Below are 18,869 nucleotides of genomic sequence, written 5' to 3'. Positions count from 1 at the left end.
AAATAGTGTAACATTGCGAGGTGAAATATTTAGAGCATCAAACACTAGTAAAGAAAAAAAGAGGGGCTTCTCTGTTTTAAAAGGGGGGGGGGGTGTCATGTGGAGAGCTTGTGCGAGTGTGAAAACAGTGTTGTAGTGCCATTCTGCTCTGGACCATAAGTATAATTTTTTTATCAGTTTGGACACCAACTCTTCTCGCACAGGACCGCCTTGACGTTTGAGGGTTGCTGTAGAAACTCATCGATAATTTCCGTATTATTACTACCTTTAAATTATCTCTAGCGAGACCGTTTTTTAGCCTCTTTTATTGCCTAGCCGGAGCCCAGATTCCGCCCCAGGAATGAGTAGACATAGACCAAACTCCCCCACTGTGCGTAGGATGGCCGGATTCCATCCCTCAAAAAGAGTAGACACAGACCAAACTCCCACACGGCATACGGGGTGGGCGGGAACAAGAATTTCTCGAAATAGAATTTCTCCTCCTTTGCGTGTTTTGATATTTTGGGGAAAAATATACCCTGGGCTAATAGAAACTGCTTGGGGGGGGGATTAGACATTTCCTCGGAGGTGACCAGAGAACAGGTCGGTAACTTAGTGGAGGGAGGCAGGATAACCATAAATGTACGCTTGAAAATTACCGCTTTGCGTAACGATAAAAAACAAAACAGTGTGGAGCTGGTGGCGGAGAAAACGGTTCCCCTCCCCCCGAGACTGTCCCCCCTCCCCTGGAGTCTTCTCCCTTCGTCTTTCCTTAAATTACGCATGTTATTCCTTATCCTTTTAAAGCTACAATAACGCCTAAAAGCTACATCTATTATCAATGCGCCCTCTGAAAATGAAGGCTACTAGGTGGGAGGTGGAATCTATTGTTAGGATATTTTGAAATATCCATAAATTTATCTTAATGAAAAAGGGGTATTTCCTTAAAAGCTCTTAATGTGTCTTAAATTGCATCTGATATCACTCCCCTGCCCCCTGGGGTTGCAGGCTAGAAGCACCCAATTTTCTATACTAGATGGTTCTTTTTTGCGTACATGATAATATGACATTTTCGGCTTTTATTTTTTGTCGTGTTTTTTCTATGTTTTATTGCTTGTTAATTTTTTTTATTTTCATTGTCTGTAATTCTAAGATGTAGTCTTTAGCACGAGTAAGACATGCATTTCCCCTTTATTAATATCTTGGAGGCAAATACCCCCCGGAGTCTATCAAATTTAGAGAATAACGCATCATTCTAACGAGTCATAAAAAATGGGAAATCTCACTAATATCAGGTCCCTCAGGGGATGGGGGAGGGGCGATGTCACATGGGTGAAATGTCCTGGCAGTGTGGAGTATTTTGTGGGGCATTATGATTGGCTTGGGGTGCAAATAACTTGAATCACGGGATTCAGAACCATAAGTTTTATTAGGAAACGGATTAAAGATTTCTTGGGGGAGATGTAGCGTTGTATTGGGGGTGTTTAATATCATTCATAATTTACCAATGTGGAATGCATTGTCATTGATTACTAAACTCTAGAGCCTAAAGATAAGGCAGGAGGTGGAACCTATTGTTAGGATATTTTTTTATATTCATAAATTTTTCTTAATCAGAAAAGGGTATTTTCTTGAAAGCTCTTAATATGGTTTAAATTTCATCTAATATCGCTCCCCCTCCCCTACCCCCCCGTGTTGCAGGCTAAAAGCCCCCAATTTTCTATAATAGATGGTTCTTTTTTGCGTATATGATATTATGACATTTTCATCTTTTTTTTTTGTCGTGTTTCTTAGCTGTCTTTACTATGTTTTGTTGCTTGTCAATTTGTTTTTATTTTTATTGTCTGTGTGTTCAAGTTGTAGTCTTTAGCATGAGTAAGACACGCATTTCCCCTTTATTAATATCTTGAATGAGATTTTTGAAAAAGGGGAAGTACCTAATGATTTTAGGAAAACCTTAATTAAGCCACTTTATAAGAAATGTGATAAAAGTGAGTGTGGTAATTATCGAGGGATTAGTCTGGTCTTTGTAGGTAGTAAATTACTTAGTAATATGATACTTTTAGACTAAGAGATGCCGTAGACAAAGCTTCAAGAGAAGAACAGTGCGGTTTTAGAAAAGGTAGAGGATGTGTCGACCGAATTTTCTCTCTTGGGTTAATAATTGAGAAGTGCCTGAGTTTTCAAACACCTTTGGTCCTCAGTTTTATAGATTATGAGCAAGTATTTGATTCTGTTGATAGAAGAGCTTTAGTAAAGATTTTATCCTTGTATGGTATACCAGACAAATACATTAAAGTGATTAGTGCTATGTACGAGAATAACACTGCTGCGGCTAAGGTAGGAAATTAGGTTAGCTGCTGGTTTTGTATTAAATCTGCAGTTAAACAGGATTGTGTTCTATCCCCCTTTATATGGATTATTTTGATGGACTTTATCTTAAGGAGCACAGGAAACGCAATGGGAGACCACGGAATCAAATGGGGAGGAAAAAGTCTCCTGGACTTAGATTATGCTGATGATTTAAGCATCCTAGATGAAAGTGTGAGCAAAATGAATGAAGTTTAAGAGATTTTGCGAATTCAGGGTGCAAAAAAAGGGTTGGAAATTAATGTTAAGAAGACTAAGTGAAAAAGGCTAGGAATTAGTGAAGGTGAAAAAGTGAAGTTGGGAAATAAAAAGATTGATCAGGTAGACAGCTTCACTTACCTTGGTAGTATTATTAGTAAAGATGGTGGGAGCAGTGAAGATGTCAAAAGTAGAATAGCTAAGGCTCAGGGTGTTTTTTCACAGTTCAAAATTTTTTGAAAGAATAGGAAAATAAGTCTGCAAACCAAGATTAGAGTATTAGAAGCTACGGTGATGACAGTGGTCAAATATGGCTCTGAAGCATGGGCGCTCCGAAAAGCGGATGAAGATTTGCTAGATGTTTTCCAAAGAAATTGCTTAAGGATTGTTCTGGGTACCCGGCTGACTGACCGTGTTTCAAACAACAGGCTATACGAAAAATGTTGTTCAATACCGCTCTCTAGGGCTATAATGAAAGAAAGGTTGAGGTGGCTAGGGCACGTTTTGCGGATGGAAGATGACAGATTTCTGAAGATTGTCCTTTTTGGCCAACCGTCTAGGGCTAAACGGAAAGCAGGTCGTCCTCGTCTGGGGTGGGAGGACGTCATAAAGAAAGATTTAAAGGAAATGGGAACTTCCTGGGAGGATGTAAAAAGGGAGGCTTTGAATAGATTGGGATTGAAGAGGAGCGTGCGTAACTGTGTTGGCCTCAGGCGGTATGGTGCTGCGGTGAGTTGTTAGTAGTATTAGTAGTAGTAGTAGTAATATCTTGAAAGCAAATACCCCCGCCCCCCGGAGTCTATCAAATTAGAAGAGTAATGCATCATTCTAACGATTGGCAAAAAATGGGAAATCACACTAATACCAGGTCGCCCAGGGGATGGGGGAGGGGCGATGTCACATGGGTGAAATGCCCTGGCAGTGTGGAGTATTTTGTGGGGCATTATGATTGGCTTGGGGTGCATGTCGGTTACTATTGAGCCGGGTCGCTCCTTACTTACAGTTCGTTACCACGAACTGTTTGAAATAGGGAATAGATACCTATTTTTTTTTCTTCGAAAATGGCTTTTAAACTTAAATTTCCACAAACTGAATTTCGCAAATACAAACAGTAAATTTTACGTTATTTTTTTATCATCACCATTTAAGGTTTTACGGAAAATAACTTTTTTTGTGTGTTCCTAGGACATCCTCCAAATTTAAAGAGCTTTTCAGGAAATACATCTATTTGCAAGTGGATAATAAGCGATGGTCTTGTCCTGAATTTTTAGAAATGATAAAGAAAAAAACTTTGAAAAGTTTTGTTCGGAAGCAAAAAATAAAAAATTATTCCCAAAGTACAGGTAACCATGGCATATTACAGCCCCCCCCCCTCCCCCTTCCCGGTGGTTCTACTCGTTGGTATGCGTATAATAGCCATGCGATCTGGTTTTGGGCTACGAATCTATCTTGGAAATTACTAAATAATTTAAATAGTTTCTTAGACCACGTTCCCTTTCCATATGTATTTGAAACGAAAATATATTAAAAACTAGTACAATTTCTAATAAGACAGTTAAAAAATAAAAATAAAACTGTGAAAAAGTCAACAAGCTTATGTCAACTTAATAATGTAATAGACTCATTCAACTTTCTAAACATTATAGTTCTTTAATCTGTTTTGATTTCGCCATGGGGCATACGTAAGATTTTCTAAATTAATAGACTGTTTGTTTTTAATGGAATTCTATATCAGAAGGTATTTCCGACGTATAATAGTACAAATATATCAGGTAACTCACTTTGTTGGCTTAGTGTTTTGTGCTTTTGATCTTTATAATATTAAATTATGTTTAAAAGTAAATTTTTCCTTTGGCATATTACAAAAAAATTTAATGATAGAAATGAAGAATTTCATTGAGTAGGAATATGAAGAAGACACAATGCCAGTTGTTTACTACCTAAAAGATAGATTCTTGCTGCCCCTCATAAAGGTCATATCTGACATTTTCAGGTTTCTGAGATAAATTTCAAACAGGATTTGCTAAGCTGTTCTCAAAGAGAGGATCAGCTGAGAAATATATATTCAATCAGACTTTGGTCCTTCTGCTCTATACTCTCCTGCTGATCTTCCGTTTTTGACAATTGTTCCAGATGAGCAAAAAATGTCAGATGCTACCTTTAGGTGTGGTTGCGACCAAGTAAACAATTGATGGTTATGAAAGCAACTCAGTTGTTTATTTTGGGAGATCCAAGTTTTTAGGGGGGGGGGATCTTAAGTAACACAAGAAATTTCGCTAATTATATGGAAAAACACAACAGCAAAAATCTCCAGTTCTCAGCAGAGTTTTAGGCTCATGGTGAGACGGATTCAATGAGACTTACTATTTGAGACTGACCGTATCTCAAACAGTAGGCTGTACGAAAAGTGTGGTCAATCCCACTTTTTAGGGCTATAATAAAAGAAAGGTTGAGATGGCTAGGGCACGTTGTGTGTATCAAGGACGACAGACTGCCAAAGATTGTCCTAGTCGGCCAATCGTCTAGGGCCAAAGAAAAACAAGTTCGTTCTCGGTTGGGGTGGGAAGATGTCGTAAGGAAAGATTTAAGGGAAATGGAAACTTCCTGGGAGGGTGCAAAGTGGGAGGCTTTGAATAAATTGGGATGGACGGGGATCGTACGTAGCTGTGTTATCCTCAGAAGCCTTGGTGCCGCAGTGAGTTTGTTATTAGTAGTTAGTATGTCTTCTCCTCTCCCCCCTTCTACTCATTTACCCAAGTATCTGATCAAATGTATCTCTAAAATCTATCTCTAATTTTTGGCATAGATTTTTTAAGATTATGTTTTATAAATTTCAAGGATTTCTTGAAAAGCCTTCACGACAGACTGCAAAAGATTGTCCTGGTCGGTCAATCGTCCAGGGCCAAAGAAAAAGCAGTTCGTTCTCGGTTTGGGTGGGAAGATGTCGTAAGGAAAGATTTAAGGGAAGTGGAAACTTCCTGGGAGGGTGCAAAGAGGGAGGCTTTGAATAAATTGGGATGGACGAGGAGCGTACGTAGCTTTGGTATCCTCAGAAGGCTTGGTGCCACAGTGAGATTGTTATTAGTAGTTAGTATGTCTTCTTCTCTCCCTCCCCCTACTCATTTACCCAAGTATCTGATCAAATGTATCTCTAAAATCTATCTCTAATTTTTGACATAGATTTTTTTAAGATTATGTTTTATAAATTTCAAGGATTTCTTGAAAAGCCTTCACGACAGACTGCCAAAGATTGTCCTAGTCGGCCAATCGTCTAGGGCCAAAGAAAAAGAAGTTCGTTCTCGGTTGGGGTGGGAGGATGTCGTAAGGAAAGATTTAAGGGAAATGGAAACTTCCAGGGAGGGTGTAAAGGGGGAGGATTTGAATATATTGGGATGGACGAGGAGCGTACGTAGCTGTGTTAACCTCAGAAGGCTTGGTGTCGCAGTGAGTTTATTAGTAGTAGTTAGTATGTCTTCTCCTCTCCCCCCTTCTTTTCCTCTCTCTTCCGCCTTCACGGATTAATTCTTAGCAGTGTGCAGACAGTTTTATCCAAAGTCTGTGATATTATGTAACCATGTTTCACACAGTATTACCAGCTTTGTACATTTCTTTACATTTAGATTTAATTGAAGAATATTATAAGAAAGATTTATCAAAAGGCTGTTAGAGGTTAAAGTTAGTATATGAAGATCCATATGAAGACCCTGGCTCTAGAAAAACCCAAAAAGTGTCACATTTTGCAAGCAACGACGCCGAGTCAGGCTATCGAGTTCAACTGTAGATTACTGATGAGATCACTAGATGAGCATCAATCATCATCGCAGTTGTACTTACAACAATGCAGGAAGATTTTAGAACTCTCAAAACTCGTTTTAGACAAAAGGTTTAAAGGTCAGCTTGTGAGTACAATCTTTACCAAACTGTCTAAGTATCCAGTCGCAATGCAAATAGAAACCATTGAAGATGTCCTAATAGATGTATGGGAAGCTCTTTCTCATGGTGAGTTTATTTTGAAATTAGATGTGTCCCAAACTAAATACCATTAATCCATTATACCATTAATATACCATTAGTATGCGGATTTCTTTTTCCTTTTTTTTTTGTTGGTGTCTGCTAAGAAACATAGATGGTGTTAACTCTTTGTAAGTAATGTATTAATGTCATTGATATTATGACGGAAAACGAAAGTCCCACTGCAAATAGAAACCATTGGAGATATTTTAGTTGGTATGTGGAAAGCTCTTTTGTTTTTGATGCATTGAAACTAACCAAATTATTCCAAATTAAACAAATGAAAATATCCTAGAAAGCCTTTCACGCTCGATCACACTTTAAGTCTCCATCACCATTCCACATTTTTAATTTTCGGATTAGTTGGCTTTTGATGATGGTGGGGATTTTAGACGGTGATTATGATGGTTTTATGGATTTTTCAGTCTAGTGTAACTGAAACCTTTACGCTTGTTTAAGTGTAAAGGTCATAAATTTAAATTACTCAATTTAGCCACTTAGCATAGAAAATTATATAGGTAATTAAGTATAAAATTATGCAGGTAGTGTGAAAGCCGCTTAAAACGTTTTGCTGTTATATTCCTGGTGGTAATTACGATAAAGATTAAATTGACTGTGGAAAACATGGGAAACTTACTTTACTTACTTACTTAGTACTTTACTTACTTACTTACTTACTTACTCCTCTTGCTAGCTCATGCGTAAGGGCTCGGTACATTGCTCTATCTGGTGCGATACGTGATAACTGGGCTATCTTGACGTTGCCGAAGTGGAAGTTCTCCATCCATCGTTTTTGTGGTCTGCCTCGTGGCCGAAGGCCATGGAGGGATCCTTCAAGGGCGATTTTCGGAAGGCGGCTCGGCTCCAATCGCTTGACGTGGCCGAACCAGCGCAGTTGTTGCTTCTTAATTTTACTGAGTATGGTTTCAGTGGATTGGAGCCTTTGACGTACTTCCACATTTGTGATTCGGTCAGTGTATTTGATCCTAAAAATGCGACGGAGGCATCTCACCTCAAAAGCTAGAAGTTTTATTTCGTCTTCGGTTTTCAGAGTCCATGTTTCACATCCATAAATAACTATGGGGCCTACTAAACTGTTAAATAGTCGCATGCTGAGTTTGTTTGCTAGGTGGCTGCTTTTACAGAGGCTGGCTAGTCTTTGGAAGCTAAAGCTAGAAAATGCAAGTCGATGTTTCACTTCAGAGCCATTGCAATTATCTGAGAAGAGTATGCTACCAAGGTAGAGGAAGTGGTCGACCGTTTCAACCAGCCTCCCGCCTATGGTGATCATGGGCGGGCTGTCTAGTTCACGTCTCGTAGTTACCATGACTTTGGTCTTGCTGGCATTGATCTCCATCCCGAACGGCTTTGTGGTATCGTAGAGTTTATCAGCTTGTGCCTGCAATTCTTGTGTAGAGTTGGCTACCTCATCAATATCATCAGCGTAGGCAAGATTCTCTATTAGCACCCCTCCTATTTTTGCGCCATATTCCGACTGCATCATCGACAGAACGGCATTTAGAAAGAGGTTGAAGAGATGTGGTGATAAGATGCAACCCTGGAGTACTCCTGACGAAGTTGTAAACTCTTCTGACAACCCATCAACGGTTATTACTTGGCCTTGGAACTGGTCGTACAGAATCTTGATTATTTGGACTATCTCATAAGGGATACCGTAGTGAAGGAGGATATGCCATAGTCCTTCGCGCCATATCAGGTCAAATGCCTGACGGAAATCAACGAATAGTTGGTAGAGTTCTTGGTTAAATTCGATGTGTCGTTCCATGAGTTGCCGAACGACAAATATCTGATCGATTGTTGATCTTCCAGGGCGGAAGCCGGCCTGATATTCTCCAATGGCAAAGGCAGTTGTTGCTTGTATGCGTCAGAGTAGGATTTTTGTCAGGACACGTGACTGATGGCTCGTGAGGCTGATTGGACGGTAGTTTCCGCACTCTTTCTTTGACCCCTTTTTGTGAATGGGTACAAAGGCAGCCTTGCACCACTGACGGGGTACGTGGCCGGTTTCCCACACCGCAGACACAATGGCATGGTATTAAGTTGAGTTATCTGTTGAGTTATTAAGACAACTATGCCTTGAGATGAAAGCTACACCTTTTAGATTCCATGCGTTTTTACCTTTGTTTCTGATTTTTCAACCTCGTTTCTTCTTTTTAATTTAACGCTCGCTAGTACCAAAAATTGCGTATGACCCTTGACTCTCTATGCAAGAGAATAATGAATTATTTAAATAACCCCTGTCATTTCATATGCTGCACATGGAAGTATTATCATTACAAATTAAACTCCCTGGTTTTCCTGATTCTTAAGATATAAATATGGTTTTGCAAATTTCCATTTAACCAATTCAATCAAACAGATTTCATTTTCACCACCTTTGGCAAGCCCGTATCCAGGGGGGGGACCAGGTTTGACCCCCCCCCTAAAAAAAAAAAAAACAAATAACCCCTCCCCGAACAAAAATCGTGGATACGCCCTTGAAATGGGTAGAATTTAAAAAGAAAAATATGAGAGGTACCACATCCGTATATTCATTCGTCTATTGCCTAAGTACATGGTATAAACACAATATTCTACATACCCTTAAAACTACACATGGCGTGCCCCAGAGCTTTTAACTTTTAATGAGCTGTTATATAGTAATAATTTTTATATTCCAGTGACACAGAGAGCAATTCAAGGGCTTTCCCGGAGATTAGTCGAGACGGACTAAAGTCCTGAGCTACAAACATTTCACTTATAATGCCTGTATGAATTAATGAAGCAAAAACCAAAGCAACATTTTCAAGTACGACATATCCCTCCCCCTATTTATCCCTCCCCCATCTCGAGCCAAAAATTAGACCCTGTTATGTCCTTTAACCATCAAGGCCTCCTAGTGCCAGGAAGCTATAATATAATTTAACATGAATTCTGTTTAGAGACATTTTCGTACTAGAGATTGCTTAGAATAGCCTGAGCACTGCCGTAGCACAACTATGGTAAAAATGGGAGGGGGGGCTAAAAAAGAATATTTATTTTCAAGGAATCATGCGGTATATCTTTATATATACAATCACACTAGTCTAAAATTTTAAAGGAAAATTTTCTATTTAAAAAATAAGAAAATATCCCATTTTTTAAATGAAAAATGGGAAGTATAGTTCTAAAAAAAAAATTCTATTCGTGAGAGGATAGCCTTAAAACCCTGGTTATGCCTGTGTTAATGCCAATTATTGTTTTATTTGCAAATGATGGTTTAAATATTATAATTTTCAGACGAGTTCGTGGTGGATTTCAGAGCCATCTGTGATTTGCTGTCGAGATATAGCTTTCTGATGGAGAAGATATTGTCAAAATATGGACCTGAATCAAAAGAGGCAACTGCGCTTTATAATTATATTTCAAGAAGTCGACAACTATTGTTGTCTACTTGGGAATTATGCAAAACAGCAATTTCGACGAAAAAAGATACGACACAATTGATAAATATTGGTAAAAGATTAAAGGTAAGGCCAAACGACATTATTTCAACGAATGTTGTTATGCAAAACAACAAAAAAAAAGATTGAAGGCAAGGCCAAACAACTTTATTTCGACGGAAGTTGTTATGAAAAACAACAACTTCGACAAAAAAGGATACGACACAGTTGATAATTATCGGTAAAAGATTAAAGGTAAGGCCAAACAACATTATTTCGACGGATGTTGTTATGCAAAACAACAAAAATAAAAGATTAATGGTAAGGCCGAACAACATTATTTCGACGGATGTTGTTATGCAAAACAACAAAAATAAAAGAGTAAAGGTAAGGCCAAGCAACATTATTTCGACGAATGTTGTTATGCAAAACAACAATTGTGACGGAAGAAGATACGACACAATTGATAAATACATGTAAAAGAATAAAGGTAAGGCCAAACTTTATATCCAACTAACAGCAAAGCCTTAGGAGGGCAGTCATAAAAAATAACTGTAACGCATAATCTCTCATAAGTGTAGCGTATAATCTCTGAAAATAATCTCTCATGCTCCTTCCCAGAAGGGTGGAATTCACACTGATTACAATGGCGGATGGGTGAAGATTCTAACGGAAATCCGAAGTTTCGTCGGTGCCCCAACCCCCTAAACAAAAATTCTTTTCTCGCCCCTAGCTCAGTTTGTGTAATGAGGAATCCTCAGTCATATCATTCTTGTCAAATATTGTCCCTTGAATGGAATAAATCTAAAAAATGAATAACAAAATCAATCAATTAAAAAATACCATCGAATCTTAACCACATTTTCTCCAGTTACAAAAGCAAAGACATAAAAAATAGTCCCTTGTATTTAGTCTTCGTAAATATCTTTCAGCGAAAGCTGCAGTATTTTGTGTCATCAAAGGCCTGGCAAAGGTAAGTCCAAGCCCTTCTCTTTGCTACCTTGGCAACGCAGCTCAGATTTGAGAAGCATGCGTCAACTTATCTGTGAAACGGTGAGGAATATCCATGCAGTATATGCTAAATTTGTTTATCTGAACTATGGTTTTAGCGGGTATATTCTCATTAAGCTGTATTTGTCTGTTGCTTCAGTACATGTTTTGTAACATGTAGCCTACTTGTAACCCTGTGTTGTCAATTTCTAAAAATTAAGAGAGGGGGGGGGGGGGGGGTTAAAGGTATTTTTCAATACCAAAAGGTGTGTAATGGGTAGTTTTTCAATTGTTTCCATGAAAATACCAAAACGAGATATTTTTCAAAATCTAGGGGGGGGGGGGGAGAAACAAGGGGGCACAGGCTCCCTGCCACCATCCCCAAATTGACGCTATTGGTATTTCCGCCTGGAATTGGTTTGGTGCAACCGATAAGCAGAGAGTGCCATCGGTTTCTTGCAAGTATCTTAAATTGCTTCTGAGACTACTTCTTTATCAAAGAATTACGGCCATGCCATACAGATTGGATGTAGCTGACGGTGGCTTCGATTGAGGGAGTAGATTCTCCCCTGGTTTTGAAATAGCTGTTTTGGTATTTCCATTAAAAAAATGTTTTTTTGATATTTTCACTAAAAAACATCAAAATTGCACACTCCTCTAGAATTTGGAAAATATTTTACCCCCCCCCCACATTTTAAAGGCACCGATACCTGACCCTCTATATGTTACTAAGAACAAAGAAGTAGTGGCCGGTAAAAGAGCGTTCGAGGTTCTGTCGGAGTCTCTACAGACGCACATTATTAACAAGAACTGGTGGTGTCCACATTTGTGTGAGGTGTGCTCTTTCTGAGCACATTTCAATCAAAATATAAAAAAGTTGAATTTTTTTTTGTTTTATTACTCCGCTCTTTTCTTTTAAGCGCGGGCTAAACTACGCACATCTGCGAGTTTTGGATCTGTCGGTGAAAGACAGCCTGCAAGTCAGAATTCCTTTGAGTTTGCAAGATATTTGGAACGGGAAGTGGCACGATTCCTGGCTACGATGAAGTCAAGCTCAAGCGGGATGGATGAGTTTTCCCTGAAACTCATAAAAGCCGCAAAAACAAGTGTCTTATCTGTCTTGACGCACCTCATCAACTTTTCTCTAGATCTTGGAGTCTTCCTGGAAGCATAAAAGATTGCAAGAGTGGTTCCTCTTCATAAAGGAGGGAAAAAAGATGACCCATCGAATCGAAGACCTATATCTATTCTCCCATTTTTCTCTAAGTTATATGAGAAAGTGGTACATGCCCAGTTAAGTTATTATAATAATAATAATAATTTATTATAAGCCAAAAAACAGGCCATAGAGAACAGCATTCTTAATTACACTCCACAATAAAAATAACATAAATATCAAGTTTCACTCATTGATGTCAACGCTTCATTTACATATTTACATAACTGCCTGATTGTCCTTTTTACAGTCGTTTTAAGGATCACCCGGTACTCCAAGTTAACAACCTCAAAATACTTTTACCTTAATAGATAAACTTGCTGGAACTCGGCGAGAATATGGGCCACATCCTGAACACCTAGGGTATATCTGGGGAAAGAGTAATCGCATCTGCATCTGGGGCCACCCTTTTTCTTTCAGATACTCTTTGTCTATTTTTTAGTGGCAGGCAATTCATTTGGATTTAAAAGCACGCTCTGCCTGTCTCCCCCGGTAATGTTAGTTTAAAATAATATTCAAATCCTAATATTTCTGCGACATTGGAATGAAACTTCAATGTTCCAGATGTTTTAACTGCCTTGGTCCTTATTTGGACTTCCTGGTCTTTTATTCTTTCTATAATCATAGCCAAAAACGGCTCACCCCGATCTGAGGGTCCTCATTCCAAATATATGATAATCCTAATCCATCTAAAACATTTTTTATTTGGTACGGCCACGATCTTTTACGTTTCGACCGTAGCATCTCCACATAAGCTGCTTTTGCTAACCTATCTTCTGGCAGACTTAGAACTTTTAGCCAGTACCGGATCATCTGTGCTAATCTGCTCATTCTCAGCGAAAATATACCTAGGTCACCTTTTATTGCCTGATTGTGGGTCGTTACGTGAAGACCAATTAATCTCTTAAAGTGTTGCAGCTGAATTGATTCCAATTGTGGTGCCGGGTCATGCCCCCAGAGTTCAGCTCCGTAATGGATATTAGGCAAAACTTTAGAATTAAAAACATATTTATGGATTTTTAGATCTTTTATACTTAAAAGCCTTGAATTACGTAAAATGGTAGCTGAAACTGCTTTCCCTCTCTTAATCATCTCTTTTACATGATCTTTCCATCCTCCATTTGCTGAAAGTGTTACTCCCAAATATTTAAAATTTTCGCTCTCTTTTACGTTTTCACCTTTATAATAAAATTCTATTTTTTGATTATTATTGTTCACGCGAATTCCTCTAAAAACCACAATCTTAGTCTTTCTAATATTCAACACTAGTTTCTTTCTATCTAAATATTTTTCTAATATACTCAATAAGATTTGGAGCTCCTCTGGTGACTTGCCTATTAACACCGCATCATCAGCGAAAAGCAACAGAGATAATGTCAGGTTCCTAGTGATACCGTAAGGACCAATACCTTTTTAAAATGGTCAACAATATCATTTATATACAACGTGAACAACCTAGGCGAAATACTACTACCCTGTTTTACTCTTTTTCTAATTTCTAACGGTGAGCATAATTAGTTCCCTAAAGCTTTAAATATATCGAATTTATTTCTATGCATATCAGCTAAAATCCTAACAAAACGTCTCGATAAGACTACTTTCAACCGTTATAAGTACAATAAAATCCTATTAAGACGGCCGAAGGCCTTTTCTAAATTTAAAAATGCAACGTATAACCTATTCATCCCTTTTGCATATTTCTCTACAAGCGCCTGTAGGACTAACACCCCATCAATAGCATTATATCCATCTTGAAATCCTGCCTGCTCCTCCTTCAAAATCCTATATTTTTCTAACCAGTGAGCTAATCTAACATCTAGTATTCTTTCTAATATTTTGCTAAGACTAGGTACTAAATATATCGGTCGATAATTACTGTGATCCGCTGGGTCTCACTTTTTTAATAATGGCAAAATCAAAGATGTTTTTCCCGGTGAGGGCCATTCTCCGGAAGCCAAAACTGAGTTAAAAAGAACCAAGAAAATCGACACAGATGAAAGTTGGAGTTGTTACAAAACCTTTGTTGGGACTACTCCACTACCGGATACTAATCCACTTTCCATGGCGCTTATGCCGTCTTCAATTCCTTCTTCTGACGTAGTATTTATCAGATCATATTCGTGTTCGTTCTGTGGTCTCATTCTCTGTATTCGATAATTCGTCGCTGAACCAGCAGTCAAACGAATAGTCTTCCTGAACCGCGTCGTTGTAGTATGTAGGCCATGTTTTTGGGTCAGGTACTTTTGGCGAAGCTATAGAGGCGCCTTTTTTATCTTTCTCCAGAAAGACCACATATCACTCTTTTCATAAAACTGGATCAGCTCCTCCTTACCTTTTTGAATAGCTAGTCTCTTCTTCTGTTTTAAAAGGCGTTTATACTCCCGGCAAACATTTTTAAACCTTGTTACTAGTCGAAGTCTATTTTCCTCTTTTTCCTCTTCCCTCAAAATCTCCATTTCATCAATCAATTCTAATTTTTTTTATTCTACAATCCTCATCAAAAAATTTTATATCCTTACAGCCTCCTTTATTTCCTAGAACTGGGCCTGCTGTTTCATGTAAAATCTTAGTGAACTCTTCTATCAATCTATCTTGGTTATTTATCTTCTCTAAATCATTTAGCCTTATAGCTACATCATCCTCTGAAAACGCTTCACTTAATTTAACATTTTCCTCTGTAGACCATTCCCTAGGTATCTGCCGTCTAACATTATTATTATAAATAAGACTTTCGCTTGAAATATCCCTCCTTTGGGGAGCACTCCTTGATCTAATTTCTAAAAATACCGGTAAATGGTCCGATCCTACTAGCTTAAGCACATCCACATTAAGGTAATTCGGATCCCAGCGAATATCCACCAAAACATAATCAATTAAAGTTGCTTTAGCCACAGACACGCAGGTAAACTCATCCCGACTTTTATCCTTTCCAAATCTTCCATTTCCAATCATCAAACCCGATTCTGCGCATAGTGTCAGCAACCATCTACCCCATTGATTTATTCTTCTTTTTTGATCCCTGCTAGCTCTGGGAATTCTGTAGACGGCTGGGACTGCTGACGGAATGCCTGGAATTAACACATCTTTTAATTCAACTCATCACTAGTATAAGCATTAAAATCACCCATTAATATCAATCTATCATTTTCAAAATTAGCTCTTTTTTCATCTAATTCTTTTACCAACAAATTCCACGTATCTTCATTTCGGTACGAGCTATTTTGAGGCGGAATATAAATCGATCCTATTACAATGCGAAGTCCATCCCAACATCCTATTCTAATCAAAATAACATTTTCTGATTTACTTTTCAGCTTTGTATAACTTTTGAATGACTCATCTTTTATCAACACTACGATGCCGCCAAAATAACGATTGTTCAAAGCTAACTCTTACGAGACACTTTCCACATTTAAACCTCTTACTTTTGGAGTTTCCCTAGGGCAATGCTAGGTTTCTATTAATGCTACAAAGTCAAAATTTGACAAATCACTTTCTACAGAACTGAACTTATTTTTTTATACCCTTTACATTTCAAGATACAAACCTCAGGGGTTGTGTATGGCCTTGGCTAGACTCTTGGGCTCCGTAATTACTCGGGTGGACAGCTAACCGGCAATAATCATTACCCTTAGGCCTGTGAGAAACCCTTAATTGCCAATACTGGCTTTACTGTAGGTGCTTTGCCAGTCGTGTGTTTTGTCTGTAAATGCGTGTCCAAGTCCATTAAGTAACCCAACTTTTCAATGACTTTTCATTTTTTTGACGTACATATCGAGATGTGCAACTGTAATTATTATCGACGAGGATAACTTTGCTACTTTTACGACCTTTCCCTGTTTCTATTGTTTTCGGCAAGTTGCTGTTTCTTTCAACTATCGTGTTCGTGTCACTTTCATTACCAGAACAGTCCAACTGATCTGAAGGGCGATTCTGTACTGAGCTCTGGTTATTTTCATTGACATTGGCGGGATTTATGCCTCTTATCTCTGAGTTACTTTGCGCCGGTTTAGGGGCCCTAATTGGTTGGCTTACCGTCATTTCTTTTACTTTTTGACATTCACGGTCGTATGTCTACGTTTTATCTTCAATGATAAGTCTATCACCTTTGAGCTGCGAATTTTGACCTTTTAAAAGGGCTTGGGACAGCACTGGCTTCAAGTTTTGTCTAGCCTCCTGTTGATATGTAGTGTAGTCCGGAGCAACCCCTACGCCATTCTGTTTCAATACAAAACTTTTCCTGAGAACCTCATTTCGTAATTCCAAGTCGTGCCACTTAACTATTACAGGGCCTGATCTCAGGCGGAAAGCATCCTTTATGTCCCTCCGAGAAAGCTGTAGGTTCGGGAGGCACCAGCTAAGAAACTCACAAAGCTCATCCTTCAAGCTCGACTGGAATGGACCAGTCACAGGGAAATTGTAAAACACGAGGTTATAACGCTTTATTTCTGCCTCCAATGAGTCAATTTTCAGTGTGGACTCCCTGAGTTTGTTCCTCATTTTAATTTAGTTTAATTGAAGACCGCCATATTGCATGTAAGACCATCGCTATGAGCTTATATACTTTTTAATTCTACTAAACACTTATCTGTCTTCAAAACATCCACTTTATTCACACAACGATAGGCCATTTTGGTGAAAAAACCGCTTAGATGGCTTTATGGGCGTCCAAAGTAAAAAGCAGAGGGGAGGATTCAGCCCCCACCCCCTGAACAAAATATTCAAAAAGAATAAATTTTGTAACATTTGTAGTAAACATGACAGCTTTTCTGGCATTTTTTTTTTTTCAAACCTCAGCCCCATGAAATTTCTTTAGGTGTCCTTGGATGGCTGATTTCCTCAGGATGCACAAATACTCCATCCTTCAGTGGGGATAATTTATCTTTCAAAATATTAAAGCTGAAGTGTAAATGAAGTATCTTTGTTCTTTTATATTGTTAAGAATATAAATGGCAATTTGTAATTTCGTCTATCTAAAATACCGGAATATCTTTCAGGATTATTTCCAGCCAGTATTTCTTTTCTTTTTCTAAGGGTATCAATACTGATAATCTAACAAATGCTAATATCAATGCATTGACGGTTCTAGGGCTTGGCAGGGAGGTGGGGCAACTGCCCTCCCCTCCCCCAGTTTTTCTCTGATCTGACATTAATTTCTTTTACTTTGTATTTTTACACTCCTATTAAGGTACCTTGCCCCCCCCCCCAGATCCTGGGGCCTAAAACCCTACTATCGATGTTGATAATAAATTTTTTAAGTACATCAATGCTGACAGTTTATATCTTTCAGGAAATCAATGCTGAAGTTTGGATGAAATATCCGAGTCATCTTCAGCCAATTGTTCTTTTATCTGATTCTGAGGAGGATAATATCAGCCTGATTTATGAAGGTCTTAATCACAACTCTTTTGATATTGTTGTTTTATTTCTTCATTTCCCAAAGATATTGAGAGAAATCCTCAATAAGATAAATTCTAGTGATTTAAGTGAGCAAAGAATGATAAATCGTATATTGGGGAGATGTTTTGGTGTAATTGTTTCTGGGGTAGACAAAACAGAGATTTTAGATAAATTGAAGAAATCCTCAGCTTTCGCTCCGTTTATTGTAGTGAGCCAATGATTTAGAGTGAATGAAAAATTGTAGCGATCGCCGTTAGTATTCGTGGAAGAAACAAACGAATTCAAATGAAATTTTTCCTATTCTACTGGGAACCAAGTTTTGAAAATGTTTCGGTATATTATAGCATTCTCCTCTCTGTGTCAAACAATGCAATATTTTGTTGTTATTTTGGAGTCCATGGGGGGCTTTCAGTCCCTGGCCATCCCTGATACTACCAAACCTGTTTCGATTATTGCTATAGTTTGCTGTTTCCTATGCCATTCTCTCTGTATTATGTTTTAAAAACTAGTTAAAGAAGATTTTTTTAACTCATAATATACCAGCCAAAATGCTAACTTTCAGCTTGCTTCTTCGGCCCTTGCTAATTACGAGATAAGGCCTTTGACCTTTGGCCCTCACTGATAACAAGCTCGAACCTACGGCACTCGCCTTCAGAGAACTAAACGGCACTGAATTCAGTATATTTAATCGTGTTTCTAAGTGGTAGGACAATTTCACTCTTCGGCCAAAATAGGGTAGTTTGTCAGTTTAATGCCGAGGTTGGCAACTCAAAATTTTGTATTTATTTTTAATCATTTTTTTTCTACTTTAATACGATTTTATCACTTTCAGGAGAGATGATTTTACCTGAGGTACTAGAATTTGATTTTCCAAGTTCTTCTTTGACTGTTTCCTGTATGAACTTAAGATTTTTAACTGCAGTTTATTTATCTTTTATCGTCACACTTAATTTATAAAAATTTATCATATTTTAACGTATGAAGCTAAGAGAGGAAAGGAAATAATAAATGAAAAATAAAACCCAGAACGGATCAGAAAAAGAGGATTTTGTCAGCCAGTGTTAAAATATGAAGATCGAAAAACAAGCAAATATTTTAACAAGGACCGCAGTCAAGGCGTTCTCAGTGCTAAACAAAATAGAAAAAGAAAGAAAGAAAACAAAAACAACAACAAGAATCTAACCTTTTGGAGTTTACTGTACAAAATCCGAACAGACACTGTCACTGTGTGTCTGTTCGGATTTTGTACAGTAAACTCCAAAAGGTTAGAATCTTATTGTTGT

The 18,869-nt window shown here is 38.1% G+C and overlaps 1 protein-coding gene across 2 annotated transcripts in view; it reads left to right on the top strand.

The window, feature by feature from the left end:
• LOC148944200 (uncharacterized) overlaps positions 1 to 18,592 on the top strand; it is a 55,199-nt gene extending 36,607 nt beyond the window's left edge. Inside the window, exons 2-5 of one of the 2 annotated variants that reach the window (XM_089100592.1) lie at positions 6,168 to 6,546; positions 9,838 to 10,067; positions 17,477 to 17,576; positions 18,419 to 18,592. In XM_089100592.1, the coding sequence (XP_088956718.1) occupies positions 6,231 to 6,546; positions 9,838 to 10,067; positions 17,477 to 17,576; positions 18,419 to 18,543 (771 nt within the window). In that variant the 5' untranslated portion in view covers positions 6,168 to 6,230 and the 3' untranslated portion in view covers positions 18,544 to 18,592. Of the gene's footprint in view, positions 1 to 6,167; positions 6,547 to 9,837; positions 10,068 to 17,476 lie in introns of both variants that reach the window. The other variant, XM_089100591.1, reaches the window with a different exon arrangement.
• Positions 18,593 to 18,869: the final 277 nt, after the last annotated feature.

This window comes from Artemia sp. Qi Xiang Cuo, chromosome 14 (assembly GCF_049724085.1).
Source record: "Artemia sp. Qi Xiang Cuo chromosome 14, ASM4972408v1, whole genome shotgun sequence".
In the NCBI taxonomy this organism is placed as follows: Eukaryota; Metazoa; Arthropoda; class Branchiopoda; order Anostraca; family Artemiidae; genus Artemia; species Artemia sp. Qi Xiang Cuo.
The sequence above is the reverse complement of the archived record's forward strand: the minus strand, read 5'-3'. Positions and strand labels throughout refer to the sequence as shown.